At 38.6% G+C, this 16532-nt stretch overlaps 1 protein-coding gene across 1 annotated transcript; it reads right to left on the bottom strand.

The window, feature by feature from the left end:
* Positions 1-9912: 9912 nt before the first annotated feature.
* On the bottom strand, positions 9913-11084 carry LOC122643307 (F-box protein At2g26160-like). The gene has a single exon (XM_043836941.1). It carries the CDS (start codon positions 11023-11025, stop codon positions 9913-9915), a length of 1113 nt encoding a protein of 370 aa, XP_043692876.1. The 5' UTR covers positions 11026-11084.
* Between the last annotated feature and the right edge of the window lie 5448 nt (positions 11085-16532).

The following is a 16532-nucleotide window of genomic DNA, read 5'->3' as shown; positions in this document are numbered from 1 at the left end:
CAGAAAGATCTGGTCTATCTTGTAAAACTTGGCCTTGTTTTTGTTCTTCTTTTATTAGAACCCAGTCTGTATTGCATGTTATAGTAATGAAGAGATCAGGTTTTCCAAATTGTTGTACTAAACTATAGCATCAAGATACTTTTGATGCATATCTCTTTGTCCTCTAATAAAAGATGCAGGTAAAGCAACCTTTGTCTCAACTTGATCACCTCTTTTTTCCCAGCTAGTACACAATCAACTACTCCTTGATATAATTCTGTTAGGATATTTAACTATTTTATTCGGTAAAAATCCAATCTGATTGCTTCAATTTTAATATACATATCATCAACATATTGATCTAGCAACCGACCCACATGTAAAATAATAAAAAGTGACTTATCACAGATCTGAAACTTTTGACAATAATATGATCTGGAAGATATCCTATCCTTTCTACTCTAATCAAGTCCTAGAATTTGAAATATAAAAATTATTTTTAAATTTAAATATTAAGTATTAAAAAAGTAAAATCTTATATTTACCTTTATCGTCGTCGTTTTTATTAAGAGAAAATTACTCGGACACCTCCTAGACTATGGCCTAATTACTTGTTCTCCCCAACTTTTCAAACAACTACTTGAACACCCCCTACAGTTTACCATTTCCTTCAAGTAGGTCATGTCCGTTAGTTTAGTGATGATGTCATCGGTTACTTTTTTTGTAATGCCTAAACTACCCTTAAAGGGTACTGAAGTGACAGATTTACCCCCTTCTTCTTCTTCAACCTGGGTTTCATAACCAGTTGCATTTACTGTTAGAGAACGATGGAGAACAGACTAATTAATTGCAACCTTATAGATCTACAACCATGGATGATTGAACAGCTAACTGAGGGGGAGCAGGGCTAGCACATGTAGGTTTTAAATGTGGGTTTGGCCTCTAGCAAGTGTGGGAGAATTTGTCACAAATTAATGGCTTTTGTTTCTTGTCTGCAACTACAAGCAAGTGCAGACCCATGAAACTGCATTGCCCATACCCTCCCTATGCGGCCGGCGTGCGGCCTTACATTTTTGTTTCTCCATCCCTGTAAAAACCGAACAGAGTAACAGACGGTGAGCAAAATTTGAGTTCCAATTTGGATCGACTTGCTTTGGTGGGCTACATAAACTGAAGTTGGTTTCAAAACTTGGTTGAATGACCAGAAATAATCGGATTGGAGTTTGATTGACTCAACTCAATAAGGATTGCATACAGTTATCATGTAGTTTTTCAGCATCAGAAGCAGATGAACAATCCCAACCGATACCACAGCTCCAGCTTCCTTCCCCCTTCTCTAGACTCAGACTCCATTGCCGACACCATAAAATCCTTATTTTGTTTCAAGATCAGAATCGGTCTGATTAACCCTGTAATCAGTTAGAAAGGGCAGAATTTTGAGGAAACTTGAGGTGAATTTTCCGATTCAAAATGACAAAATAATTGGAATTGATCCAATTCACCAATATTTGAAACCCTGGCTTATGCTTCTGTCCCAGAATTCAATCTGACAAACCTCCACCCTTTAGAGGATAGATTGAATCCATTGTGAGGGATGCCCTCTGCATCGGAGTCTCAGACCTTCTCCTTCTCCTTCTCCTCCAATCGTGAAACTGTGCCAATCTGATCCATGGAAAACGGGAAACTGACCTACATCTAAAGGTGAAACTGTTCCGCATCAAATTTAAGCTACCTGAATCAACCGTTCCAATTTAACCCCTCAGATTCCAAAGAAAAAAAAAATATATCGGTGAATCTATAACAAAGAGGAAACCCTTAATCAATTTTCAGATTCAAACCTTTAATTTTGGGTTATTTTGATTTGAAATTTGTTTAATAAAAGAGAAATTTTCTGACATTGATTATGGTTTGAAGTCAATTAGGGTTTGAAATCGGTCGGAGTAGGGGCGGTGGGGTTGCATGAGGAAGAAGAAAGAGGAGAAGGAGAAGGGGGGTAAATTTGTCAATTTCACTGTTTTCTATTGAATAAGTGATAAGGGTAAAATGGACATTTCCAATTAAACACTAACAGCAGAATAACACCGTCAGGTTTCAGGGGGTGTCAAGTAATTGTTTGAAACGTTGGTGATAGTAATTAGGCCATAGTCTATGGGGTGTCCAAGTAATTTTCTCTTTTATTAAATATAGATTCCTCGCTTGTTGTATCATGCAAAATCATACATGGTTCCATAGTTGTCATGGCGTCGCCATATCGTCACCATGGTGCCGCCATGGCGTCCTGGCGCTGGAGAAATGTGCATATCGACCTACGCCATGGCGTCCTGTCTCTCTTTCCCTCTTCGATTTCTTCTTCTTTAATTTTTTTTTTCTTCCCCAACCTAAGACCCACTCCCTGTTTCCCTAAATCTCCTATTTTAGCCTTGGTTTCTGAGTTTTTTCTTTCTATCATGTTATTGCAAGGTTGAAGAAGACATATTAAGTCTTTACAATTGCAAGTAAGGACAACTTATATTATTTAAATAAAACCCCCTATATTCTCTATTGCTATTTTGTTTAGCCCATTCAGTTTTCTCTTTAACTCTATTAAATTACAGTTCTGCCACTCCTTTACAACTTCAGATTAATTACAATTCTGCCATTGCTCTTATAAATCTTGATTTATCTACTAGTTTACCATTCAATTTTGGATTTAATTATAATTCTGCCATTGCTCTTTTAAATCTTGATTTATCTACTAGTTTGCCATTCAACTTTGCCATTCAATTTTGGATTTAATTACAATTCTGCTATGGTCGACATGATTGCCATGGCAACACCATGGCGGGCGACGTGTCAATATATCGATCAGACACCCCTCCACCGGCTTGGATCGCCGTGACAACTATGCATGGTTCACCACTTTTTTTAATGCTTTTGTACCATCCAATTATTCCATTTGAGTATAAAAGAAAAGGGAAGTAGTTCTTTGTCTGGGAGTGTGGTCTACGCCAGCACTCCCATGTGTCTGTCTTTCTCCTCCTCAAAAACAAGGGGACAGAGATGTCTTTTCACATAAGGAGGAAAGAGATAGACTCACGGGAGTGCTGGCATAGGCCACACTCCCGGACAGAGAACTTTTTCCCAAAAGAAAATTATTATAATACATAATAATAACTATAATAATGTTTTACTCGATGTTTCTTCCCTGGATGTCCTTGTATTACTATGCTACATTTTTTCTATTCTTTTTAGATTATTTCTTCATACCTAAATAACTATAACTTGGTCGATTGATGATCCATTATAAACTCTTTGATTAATATGCATATCACTTTTGATTATTCTCATTACTCTCTAATGAAAGAAATCTATCAAGCTTCTAAATAACTGTATATAAGGATTATTTGAAACCATTTCCATTAGTTTCAAGACAATATGCTCCTTCAGATTTGAATCTTGTAATATTTTCATCTTTTTTAAATTTCATTATCAATATTGTAAAAGTATAACTGCAAATAGCATGAATTTTATTTTTCTGAAAAAATAGAATTCATGAGATACTCCTTAAAACTCTAAACGTACATTTAAACCTCCTTTTCCATTTGCAAGATCTTTGTCGACATGAACTCCAAAAAATGATGTAAAAGAAAATATAATTTTATAAGCACGTATATATCTACGGAATTCAATAGTTTCAGATGTTAGAGAGATTAAAAAAAATTATATAATTCATCTAGAACCATCGTATATTGTTAAAACAACATCTCTATTAGAGAAATAAAATGAAGGTGTTTCATATTCAAATTTCTATGCTCCACAATGTTTACATAATAACACTTTTTTAAGTACATTTAAATTAAAACATTTTGGTTCAAATACTTATGTATTCCAAAATTAAATTAATACATAAATAAATATAAAACAAATTAAACTTCAAAATTTGGGAAAAAGAACCCTGAAAGGCAGCGTGGCCTATGTGCCCAAACATAGGGGCAAAAATAACCGCCGTACCCCCATCAAAGGTGGTAATCCTGCCTTGTAGATGCTTCTGCTCACATTCCTATTGGCCCTCACGCTGGCGCAACGGCCACACTGCCTTTCAAGGAATCCTCTCCCATATTCTAATTTTGGCCTTCCATAGCAGATGATTGATTTTCTAAATTTTCAGGATTTTTTGTAGCACTAGATTCTATAAGTAGTACTTTGAATGACCATTTTTTGTTCCTGTTTCTTTTGTATGCATGTATGGTTACTATTTTTTTTTTATTCTCATATAATTATTGACGTTGATTTTCTGTACGTATGTTACTCTGTTTAGTCATCGTTGATATGTGTTGCTTACAGATCTATGCACATGGATAACAATCGTTAACATGCTCCGATACAAGTTCTTATGCATGACAACCTTTTGAAATTTAGAAAAAGAGATGTGAAATATAGCGGGTAAAGTAGGTGCAGTATCACAGTATTTTACTTCAGTGAATAATTAATTTATCTATTACTTGGATCCAAATGGTAGTTCTCACAGTGGAGGTTGCTAACACAAGCTTGAACAGGGTTCTTAATAAGTTAAGTTGATCATGAAGCTAGGTAAGCTTCTCATCAAAGAGCTATGTAAAAGAGAACCAGACTGTAGTCAGTACTAAATACATAATTTGGTATTCCAGTCCAATGTTCTTCAGAGTGTAGCAGATCCGTCTTCGTCTCTTCGAGTCCTCTAGTCTATTCAAGTGTTGCAGAGTATTATAGCTTGAAATAACATTTTCTTAGCAACAAGAAGGAAAAAGGGCCAGCTTTTAGAACCTCTAGCCAGAAAAGTTCAAGGAATTGAAGTAACACAAAGATGAAGTGAAAAGATTTTATGTGCAGATTTGTTTATGGTTTTTACCCAGCGTTTTTGAACAGATACCCAATAATAGTTGGCAATTGAACATGACTTGATTCCTCCTTAGTGTCTCACGTAGGCATCTCCAAACCTAGGCAAGCCATGAATTGTCTGTAGGTGCAATCAAAGCAATTAAATGATGGTGATTTACTAACAAAGAGTAATCATGGCAGGTAATGTTTAATGTGAACTAACATTTATAATTATGATTGTAGACAAAAAAGAGTATTTTAATTAATACACACACACACACACACACACACACACACACACACACACACACACACAGTGGTGGTGTTTCTTCCCAATTCTCTGTCTTTAATATTCTCAACAACAATCTGCTTTGACATCCTATTATCATGATTTCCTCGATCCATCCTAAGAAGAAACGATACGTCTTTGATATATAAGATTGTAGTTTCTCATGTTCATACTTTTTCAACTCTATCGCATCTGTAATGTCCTCTGTAGAAATGATGTAACCTGTCTGCACAGTCTTCCACACATGATATCCCTGTGATTTCAAGTACGCCTCCATCCGAATTTTCCAAAAGCTATAATTGGAGCCATAACAAATCGGAATCTTCCCATACATGCTTTTTCCTTCACTGGTGTTTGCCATCACTATCAAATCTCAATGTTCAACCCACAACTGTTAAGTTTTCTTCCTTGGGAACCTAGCTCTGATACCACTTGTTGATCCCAGGTTGACACTGAGAGGGGGGGTGAATCAATGTTCTTCAAAAATAATCCCTAAATTTCAACCCTGTGTTGACGTCGATGCAGAAGACTTCAAGCAAACCTGATTGGCCGGGGCAATCCCATAATTATCAATTCCACAACACACATGCATGTCCACCTCGCAACCAGTGTGTGGCCAGGTCTACCAGACAGTGCACCCCACTCTGCAGATCAAACACACTCCAATATATGCAATGGAAAGTAAAGTAGACAAGACACCAAATTTACGTGGTTCGGCCAAACTGCCTACGTCCACGGAGCAATACCCTACCCAAGGTTTCGTATATTGCTCAATACGCTACTCAAATTTTTTACTGCAACAACAGCCCAGGAACTCCAATCCTTGCTTCAATCTGAGGTGCAACTCAGACAAGGGCAACAACCCCAAACCCTAGACAAGCCCCAACTTGCTTGGAAATACAATATAAATTCAAAAATTAAATCCCTCCCATTAGCCTAGGGTTTCACAACATTCAACAAACCCAAAAAAATAATAAAGGAATTTTTTCAGTTGCGGAATACCTCTGCCCGTGTATTCCCGTTGTTGACCAATTGCTTGACGTGTACTTGCAACCTTGAACGCGCTCAAACAATGTTTTCAATCTCCTCAAGAATGAAAAACCTTCAACACCATGAGACAAGGGTTTTTCAATTCTGAAATACCTCTCCCTGGGTATTTCCACACTCCACTGTATCTCTGACGCGTGGTCAGTATGCTGCATGCATCCCCATGTGCATGAGAATCGAGAAAACCACCAAAATAAGTCTTCTGTGCAAAACCGTGTTCTACAAAAGGGTTTTCATGTTTTGTATTCTTCAGAAAGATGGGTCTCGTCTTTGAGAATGTGCAACACTTTGCGGATCTCAATTCTGATCTAAAACGAGGGGGATATCCCTGTTTTACCAAAACCCTGTGATCTAGAGGCATTTCGGTCATTTCAGAAATGTTTCGTGACAGTTTGTCACTCACCGGGCAGTGGCGTGGCGTTCCGCCTATCACGACATAGAGCGGGTCTGTTCTAGACCGTCCGATTAGGCTTCTATTTTTGGGCTGATTAAAAGCCGTTAGATCTTGTTGATTCTACCTCAAGTAAAGAGGGTTTGCTAGCAGCCAACAAAACAGAATCTTTATCTATGGTACCGTATATGTGCCATACACCAGAACGGAAATTTACTTCCACGTAGCGCGTCCATGTGATGCACGGTGCACCGCACCTATTAAAAATCTCGTGCAAGAATCTAACACGGATGCCTCTGTGTGGCTTCACAAAATTTGTTTACTTGGAATCTTTTAATCTCTGCTGTTGTTTACTGATATGGTGCACACCATAACACATTAAACACCATCCTTCTGGCCTACCAGAACTCATGAAATGGAATCTTTCTCATAGAACACATATTTTATACCCAAATTGACCCAAACAAATTTGAGAATGACCTTTGTAACCACAAAAACGTGATTACGGACCTGTTGCATAAATAAACAACAGAATACTCCCAAAATCCGTTCAAAGCCATTCAACCCTTTCTCAATTCACTCCATTTTTGCGGGACTTCACGAAAACCTCAATAACTTCCTCATCTGACATCGAATATAGGTGAAACAAATTGCATTGTAACCATGATTCAACGAGCTACATTTTTTGTGAAAATTATTCCTCCCAGTTCAGCCATTAAGACTTCCGAAAATAGATTCGAAGTGGACCCCACTGTGTGATCCTATGAAATCCCAACTTTTGATGTACAAGGCCTTCAGCTGCTGCTTCGAACCTTTGCCAAACACTGTATGAGGACCTAATATACTTCAAAAAGTCATTCTCCATGCTTGGATGCCGCTGTAATGCTACCAAATGACCAAACTGCCTTTGACACTGTGTAGAAGCCCGTTTGACCATTCCAACTCTACCAAACCACCAATAGCTACTGCGACAACACCACTATGACCAAATACGTTGCCAACAATGACAACAACATTCCACACACTCCAGTGGCCTCTCCTCTTTCTTTTGCTCGGTCATTTACTCCCTTCCCAATTCGGTTTTTACCTCCTTTTCCCCTAATTTTCCTGGTGTTCCCATTTTACCCTTGTTGGGTTACATCACTCCAATAACCATGCTTTGGCCCAATTCTTTTGGACCAAAAGTGAACCCCCCCTTTGGTCCTTGGACCCCTTTGGCTCCCTTGAACCAAACCAAATCCAATTACTCAATTAACTAATAAGAATTTATTGGCTGAACTTTAATTAAATCCATCAAAATTTAAATTAATTTAATGGAGCACATGGATTTTTTTTGGGTAAGTTGGAGCACATGGATTTAACTTAATCACAAATCCCAAGATAAATTCTTAATAAATTAAACATTATGTTATACTACATTAAAATATTAAAATCTCACCTTCGGGTAGACATACCCATCTCCGGGTAACATTGAAATCCGAAACCATCAACCCCTGGCAGTACCAACAAGTATTTTATAAGTCTAACTGGGTACGTATCACAATTGAAACTGGTTGCAGTTCAGCATTCCTGCCGGTACAATAATGTCACCAATATAGTGGAATTAGGAGAGCAGTAAACCGTCCTTTTGAGGGGGAGCCTCAATTCCCAAGAAAAATTCTAGGCACTCAAGTCCTTAATAGAGAATTCTGTAGCAAGGTGGTGTAATAATGCAGAGACAAGAGCAGTGGTATTACAAGTTACAAGTATATCATCTACATAAACTAGAACATCTTGAGGGGAACCCAAGGAAAAGGTGGGCAGAGATGGTAATGAGGGGGGAGCGGAAATGGGAGGTGGGATGAGTACTGGTGGTGGTGCGATGGGCAAGTGAGAGGGGGGGGGGAGAGGCTGCATCGGCAGTAGAAGGAGAGGGAGGGGAGTTGATAGAGGAGGGTTCGACCTCCATATCGGAGAGAGAGAGAGAGAGGCACTAGGGGACTCCTAAGAACTTTCCAGTTAAACAAGATTTGTAATCTTTTTAGTCATTAGCGGAAAGATATTCTAGTGAGGAAAGGGAGTAATTGTTGGTACTCGAGTAATTCTTGTACTATTCGTACATCGGTCTTTACAAAGATACAGAATTATAATATATATATATATATATTATAGCACAAGGTGACTCCTAAGAAGTTAAATCAGATTTGTAATATTGTTAGTCATTAATAAGAGCGGAAAGATATTCTAGTGAGGAAAGGGATAATGAGTAGAAGAATATTATAATAGTAAATTCACGTGTTACTCATGAATAATTCTTGTACTATTCGTACATCGGATTTTTCGAAGATCCAGAAGAGAGGTTCTTGTTTGATTGTCCCAAAGAGGAAGTTCTTGTTTGATTGAAAGCTGGAAGTTTATGTCAATATTCGGTCAATGGTCCCAAAGAGGAAGTTTTTGTTTGATTGAAAGCTGGAAGTTTATGTCCCTACAAAGACATTATTCAATTTCAATTCGATGGCCAAAGCATTCTGATAAACCAAAGTTCCACCTCATGCAAAAACTTTTTTTTTTTCTTTTTGTATCTTTGGAGAATGGAATCAGATAAACCAAAGTTCCTAATTGTAAGTGTTCTTTAGTCTATTGGCTCTGCTTATTTCAAGAGAATATTTTGTCTATTTGCTCTCTTTGTTTCAAGGGGAAAAAAAAAGCAAAAACAAAAGTAGAACTACTTAAAACCCACAAACTCCCCTTGCATTGATATAATAACATGTTTTCTCATCACCTAAGTTTTTCAAGAATATGTTCTAAGTTTTCTCTTCATCTCATCTTCTTCTTTGCCCTCTTAAATATCTCTTGGAATCTTCTCATGTTATCTCTCATGCCCCATCTATTAACCTTTTCTTCCTCCACCCATCCCCTCTTAACACAGAGGTTATTGTATTGAATCACATTACTAATCAGAAGAGAGAGAGAGAGAGAGCATTAACATATAATCATCCCTAGATACAAGAGTTACAAGCATATTAGGAGAATTATAGCTAAGAGAGAACTCAGAGGAGGAGATACATGACAAGTGCAATAGAGAGAGAATTAGAAGGTCTTCTAAACACAATAGGAAACTGAATAGCAAGTCCAACATAAGCGAGGCAACTCAATATTCAGTTGATACCCTAAAAGTAATTTTTAGAATCTATTCAACGGATTCCAATCCAACCACAGTTTTTCTGACAATGAAGAAAAGCCTTCCTTCCTCCAAGACATTGGAGTAAAGAAGCTAAGCTAAAGAGTCTTTTAAATTATTTCAACTAAGAGCATATTTCACTGATTTATAGCTAAATTTTATCAAAAAAAAGGAAAGAGATGTTGGACCACCAGTGCGGTATAGTACTAGCTAGTTCCAAGGATTTGGAATCACCCAAAGAGGAGGTGCAGGAAAGCGATAAGTCTGTCCTGTGTGAAGAGGCTCAATACTCTCGTCCTTCATATGGAAGATTCCAATGTCTTTCTCTAGTAAAATTTCACTTGTGAAATAGCATGAGTAAGTAACATCTGAGAAATAAATGCAATTTTCTTTGATCCCATGGAAGTTGGCAGCAGTCAGTGAGATAGATGTATTCCAACCTAAAAACAATGCATGATGCCCTAAGCTCTTCACCTCCTCCCACTTCTTTTTACTAAAATCCAGCTTGAAAACTCGGAAACCGAGTGTCCGATGTTCAGGGCCATCTGGATCAAGGTCCTCCATCATCCTGAGCACCTGCAATAGCTCCCCACACCATTCTACCAAGTATCCAATGTCACAATCTGATGCTTCTCTGACTGGACGTGCAATGCGTTTAGTCTTGGGTTTGATACCTATATCAACCAAAAAAACTCCTTCAGTCGCATTAATCGCATAAAAGTTTCCTTTGTAGTATATTGCATCCTCAAAAAATAGAATTTTGCTTTTCACTGGGGTCCAAGCTTCATCCCCTGGTCTTGCAAACCCCAATGAACGCCAATAGCCATGGATAGCCAAAACCACACACTCATTGTTAGAGGAAGAAGGGTTTGAAGATAAAATAGCTTTGGAAACAGTTAAATCACAAAGTTCTTCTTGTGTAAAATCATCTTCAGGGTATTGATCTTCGAATGTTGCCTGAGATGGGAGCTGAATTTGGGCACCAGTGAATGGATTTAGCAGTTGCATCTTGAAGCACTCATCAACTGTTACAACCCATCCATCTGTGGATCCTACACACCGATTTCCATGAGCCTCAGGCAGCTTAAATTCAAAAATTTTATCCTCTGGAAGACTATAATAGTTGCAGGTCATCCCTCCATCTTTTACCCCCTCAATAAGCATTAACAACGGAAGTTGTGGAGCTAAAAGTCTCTTTCTTTTGGATTCATCCAATTTCCATGACCTACATACAGCACTAAACCGGGTAAAGTCAAGAATGAATGTAAGCTTCTTGGCGATAAGCTCAACAATATCCTCCTGAAGCAGTGACCACCCTGCCATGTCTTTCCTTTTGCAGTTTTGAGTAAAGGCTACAAGTTAGCAGATCTTTGTCGACCAGTCCAGCTAAAACTGTACAAGGAGAGTGAGGGTTGGAGCTTGAATCTCCTCTCTGCAACATAATTCAACAGTGAAAAAGTTGGGGAAACTAATGGAACACACTCTAGAGTGAAGTCAGTTGATAAGGATGTCTATGTCAAAAGAGAGAGAACTATTTGTTTTTTCTCCAAGCCACGCTATGATATGAAACTAAAGTAGCACCAAAACTTACAAGTAAACAAGGGAAAAATGCCCCTATCTCCATTAAAAAGAGAGTATTTAGAGAGTTATTTTCTCAACCATGAATGTAATTAAAATGGAGAACACTAAAGAAAAGCAATATAATCAACTCCATTTCCCATTTGTATTAACACTTGTTTGAACTAATAGCTCTAATGTTCAAATGACAATTGCAATGTTTGGATTTTGATATGGAAAATGAAGGGGATAAAATGGAACTTCAAGAAATTACTTAATATGTTGGAAGATTGTAATCTACCCCAATACTCCAACTTGGTTTGGTGTTATCAAACATGGACACTTATGTGTCAGTCTAATAGCTGAACACTTTGGCAATGACCTGAAAAATGGTGGTGATAGTTCTAGGAATAATAACATATTTGTTGAGTGTGAATTGCGGATATATCCCTTATAGAAGATTCACTACTTTCTCCCTTATATCCTCCCTTCTTTCATTACCAGAGAGCTGAAGATAGATGCGTTAAGCAGACCTGGAGTGTGAATTATTGATATATCCCTTATATATCCCTTAAATGATGACTGCCAAGGAATATTTCTTTTCTTTTCTTGTGAAGTGATTGTTGTAGGATACTGTGCATAGCTGTGATAGTTTGAGTTGCATTATGTGGAATAAGAATACACGTTGTTGCTGAAGCCCTTGAGTGGGGACCTAACAAAATAGTCTCCATACTCATTAGGATCAGTTACTTGTAAATTAGATTATTTTTACCAAGGTACTAAAACTCGGGTCTCGGTACCAACTCGGCTCTTGGAAAAACCGAGAAGAGTCGAGATCTCGCTGAGTTGGTGCATTTTTTTTTTCCAACTCGAAGCCTCAACTTTGGATCAACCCGAGATCTGGACCCGAGATCCGAGATCTTGCCGAGATATATCGAGTTTTGCCAAGTTAGGTAAGGTATTTAAGTGGTAGGTGGCCCAGGTGGGTTAAAAAAATGGGTCGAAACCGAGATCCGAGATCTCGCCGAGATATTGCACTTTTGAGACTCGCAGGCAGTCTCATCTCGGCTTTTCCAAAAACCGAGAAACTCGGCGAGATCTCACGAGTTCTCGTACAATGATTTTTACATGCTAGTAAGAATGGAATGATAGATGATTAAGTTGCTGAAAATTTGAAGTGTTATCATGCTTTTTAAGGAGGAAATGAGCATTTAGCTCTAATGACTATTGGAATCCATGATGATCAGCTGTTTGAAACCAGAGAGTCTCGGGAGAAACTATGAAGGTGATGGCTGTCCTGGGTACATGTATGAAGGTGTATTCTATTGTATTTGTCAAATTGGCAAGCACGTTGTAGTGGAGGATAGGGATTTTGATTTTGAAATTTCCCAGGGGTTTTGGAAAGTTGGCTTCCCTATCCCTTACGACGATGTCAAGAGTTATGAGATTTTCTTTTGCTTGTATCAATTCTTTTTTGGATATTCTTGTAGGCAATAAAAAAGGAATCATCTCATGTTCATCAGATCCCATCAGGGTAAGGAATCATTCTACGAATGAGACCAACTAACTGCCACATTGAAGAAACTACTATAAGTTTTTCTTGTTCGGGTTTCAGATGACCTATTATCAAAGGTAGTTCTGAAGCCCATAACCACCAAAGATAAACTAACCTGCCAAACACAAGCACGGGGAATTTTAGGAGGCGTGTGTGTGTTTGTGTAAAGAGAGAGAGAGAGAGAGAGGATTTGATGTTATCATATTGATTTGGGGGTTGCGATGGTGGAATCAAGGATTGAGGAAGGATTTAAAGGAGGAAAGAGGAAGAAAAAGGAGTTGAAGTTGGTTCGATCAACTTGAGTTAAGTTGAATCGAATTATGTGTTTTTATTGTGATTTCGATTTCAATGTATATATGAAGCTCTATGTGGTATTGATGATGGAAGGGGAGGTAAAGAAAGGAAAACGAAGAAATGAAAAAAAATGTAAAAGAAAAGCAATGTTTTATTAAGCATATTTTCAGTAATAGTTTTAATTGCCATGCATGACGGTTTATGTATGATCAAAGGTATATGATATGTTAGAGATTGACTCCTTCATGAATCAATCATGTTTTTATGAATTTCAGTATGCATGTTTTTGTTAGAGTTGTTAGAATTTATGTGAAGGGGTAGTTTGGGAACTAGCCTTTTGTCTAGTTGCCCTATTGTGTATTTTCTGTTTTTTACCTTTCTGACCTTTTACCTCCCTAAGGAGGTGTATGTAATATTCTCATTTCTATTAGTGAAGTAATATAGGTGTGGAGAGTTCTCTCACACATATGACATTCAACCGAAATACTCTCCTGTTTTCTCTCTTGTCTCCTTCTTCTTCTCCCTTACTTGCTTTCTTAACCTAAAAACCAACTTGGTATCAGAGATTTAGGTTTGAGAGTCGCATTGAGCTTCTTATCCCTTTTTTCTTCTCTTTGAAATCCTATGGCACAAAGGATTTCAAGGAGAAGCTCCCTATATAAAAAATCTGTTGAAAGGAGCATTAAATAGGTTCAATATAACCTATTCTTGTGTTTGCAACTGCTGTTTGAGCTTTGATGAAGCTCTTTTGATGATTTGAAGTCCTTCTAGCTACTGCTAGAGTTACCGCCAGCTGCACATTGCAGCCCCTGTATCTCCCTCTCTCGGCATGGGTTTGAGGTTTGGAATGGCTCACTAGAATCGCCCAAGGGTGTTGGTTAAGGCCCATGTGCCTCTTCTTGCTGCTTGAAGGCTCTATATGAGCACAACTCTTTTTCGTGGAATCCTATTTTCTGCCCAGGTAAAGCCTAGAATGCCTGATTTTTGTTTTTCTTGCATTTGGACTGCAATATACTGCCTCCTTTGTTGAGTTATGCTTATGCACAGCTGTTGTGAAGCCTTTGAACTTGTTTAAAGTTGATGTTACTCTTTGGAGAGTATTAGAGTGAAGTGTTATTAAGGCTGTTCCTGTTTTTTCCTTTTGTTGGGTTCTTTTTTGGGTTGAGTGTGTACTACCCACTTGGATTGGGTATCCTAGTTTATGGTCAAGTACCTTTTTCCCTACAAGATGGTTGATTCAGAGGCTTCTGGGCTTGGTTCGGCTGATTCACAGCCCACTCCAACAGCCTCTCAATTTGTTTATGAGAACCCACATCCACAGATCTCCATTGTGAAGCTTGATAACACCAATTACTTGGACTAGTCACATTCTGTGAAGCTTTCCCTTAGGAGCAAAGGGTAACTTGGATATATTACTGGCCCTATTAAGGCCCCAGAGCCTAGTTCTCCTACCTATGAGAAATAGGAAACAGAAAATTCACAGTTATGACATGGCTAATCTTCTCCATTAAGACCCAGATTGGGAGAAGGTTTATGAGAAAAGAAACTGCCAAGGGAATTATGGACAGAGTCTCCCAGAAATTTGACAGGGTAGGTGACTCTGTCAAGGTCTATCAACTCCACCAAAAAATTAATTCAATGAGGCAGGTTGACAGGACCATTTCTAAGTACTGCAATGCTTATATTAGTCTCTTAGAGGAGTATGACCACTACAGAGACCTTCAATTGAGCAATCCAGAGGATGAAGCAAAGGTGTATCGTACTCTTGAAAAGGAGCATGTCTTCACTTCACTTGGTGGCCTGAACCCTTAGTATGAACCACTTAGGCTCCAGATTTTAGGCCGGTCCTTTCTTCCATCTCTTGATGAGGTTTGTAGCTACTTACAGAGTGAGGAGACTCGGCGTGTTGCCATGGAACCAACACCAACATCTCTTGAGAGGTCAACCCTCAATTCTAGTTCTTTCCGGGACACCCGTGAAGGTGGTAGAGTCCAGGGGCCTGACCTTGGGGAAGACAGAGCAGTAGAGACAGGTGGTGCTAGTGGAGGTGGCAGAAACAAGTTTAAATGTGATTACTGTGGGAGATCTGGACATACCAAGGATAGGTGTTGGACTCTTTATGGTCGTCCCCCTGGTACACGAGGTGGTACTTGTGGTGGTTGTAGAGGGGGAACTCGAGCACACTCTGAGGTGATTGAGATGCAGTGTTTCGCAAGGTCATGTCACAGCTGAGCACATCTTCTACACCTACAATGGCCAGCTCTTATTCGTCTTCAGCTTTATAGGTCTCCACCTCAGCTTCTACTGCAGCCTAGTCTTGGGTCATTGACTCTGGTGCCACTGACCACATGACTGGTACGTCCCATTATTATGATTCCTATACCATTTGTTCTGGTAAGGATAAGGTTAGGGTAGTTGATGGCTCCCTTTCCTCCATCTCTGGTAAGGGCAGTATCCCTGTTACATCACTTTCTCTTACTTCTGTTCTTCATGTCCCTAACCTTACTCTTATTCTTCTATATGTGAGTCATTTGACTAAATCTCTGAACTGTTGTGTCACTTTTTTTCCTTCTCACTATCTTTTTAAGGATTTGGTGACGAAAGATTATTGGTAGTGGACGTGAGGAGCAAGGCTTTTACCTTTTTGAACCTTTTTTGCCCACACCCCTATGTGTGTGGACGTAATGATAGTAGTTCTGTGGAGTCTGTTATGTTATGGCATCGTCGTCTTGGCCATCCATCGTTTGTTGTAATGAGGAAACAATTACCTCACTTATTTTCTTCTCTTGCTTCTTCTCATGTTTTTCAATGTGAACCATGTATGTTTGCCAAGCACTGTCGTTCTTCTTATCCATATCATGGTAATAGATCTGCTGCTCCTTTCCATATAGTGCATATTAATGTTTGGGGACCTTCCCCTACTACCTCTTTTATTTAGCTATCGTTACTTTGTGTCATTTGTTGATGATTTTTCTCGTGCTACTTGGACTGTTCTTATGAAACATAAAAGTGATGTTGTGATGCATTTAAGAATTTTATTAGATGATTCTTACTCAGTTTGATACTCGAATCAAAATTGCTCGGTCTGATAAAAGGGGAGAATACATGTTTAGTGGCCTCCAAACCTTCTTTACTAATCATGGCATTATCCATCAGCTAGCTTGTGTTGACACACCCCAACAAAATGGGGTTGCTGAGAAGAAAAATAACCATTTATTGGAGTTCACCCGTAGTCTCTTGTTTGGCATACATGTTCCCAAGACCTTCTGGTCTGCAGCTCTTCTCACTGCTTCCTTTCTCATCAATCGCATGCCTACCAAACTTTTTGGTTTCAAATCTCCCTTAGAAATCTTATCCCCACAGGTTTCTACTTTCTCTCTCCCTCCTAAAGTCTTTGGCTGTATTTGTTTTGTGCATGTTAACA

The sequence above is a fragment of the Telopea speciosissima genome, chromosome 10 (genome assembly GCF_018873765.1).
Source record: "Telopea speciosissima isolate NSW1024214 ecotype Mountain lineage chromosome 10, Tspe_v1, whole genome shotgun sequence".
Lineage (NCBI taxonomy): Eukaryota > Viridiplantae > Streptophyta > Magnoliopsida > Proteales > Proteaceae > Telopea > Telopea speciosissima.
Note: the sequence above shows the minus strand (reverse complement) of the source record. Positions and strands in the feature narration are given on the sequence as shown.

Coding starts and splice junctions, on each gene's coding strand:
- LOC122643307 (XM_043836941.1), bottom strand. CDS start 11,025: ATGGCAGGGTGGTCACTGCTTCAGGAGGATATTGTTGAGCTTATCGCC.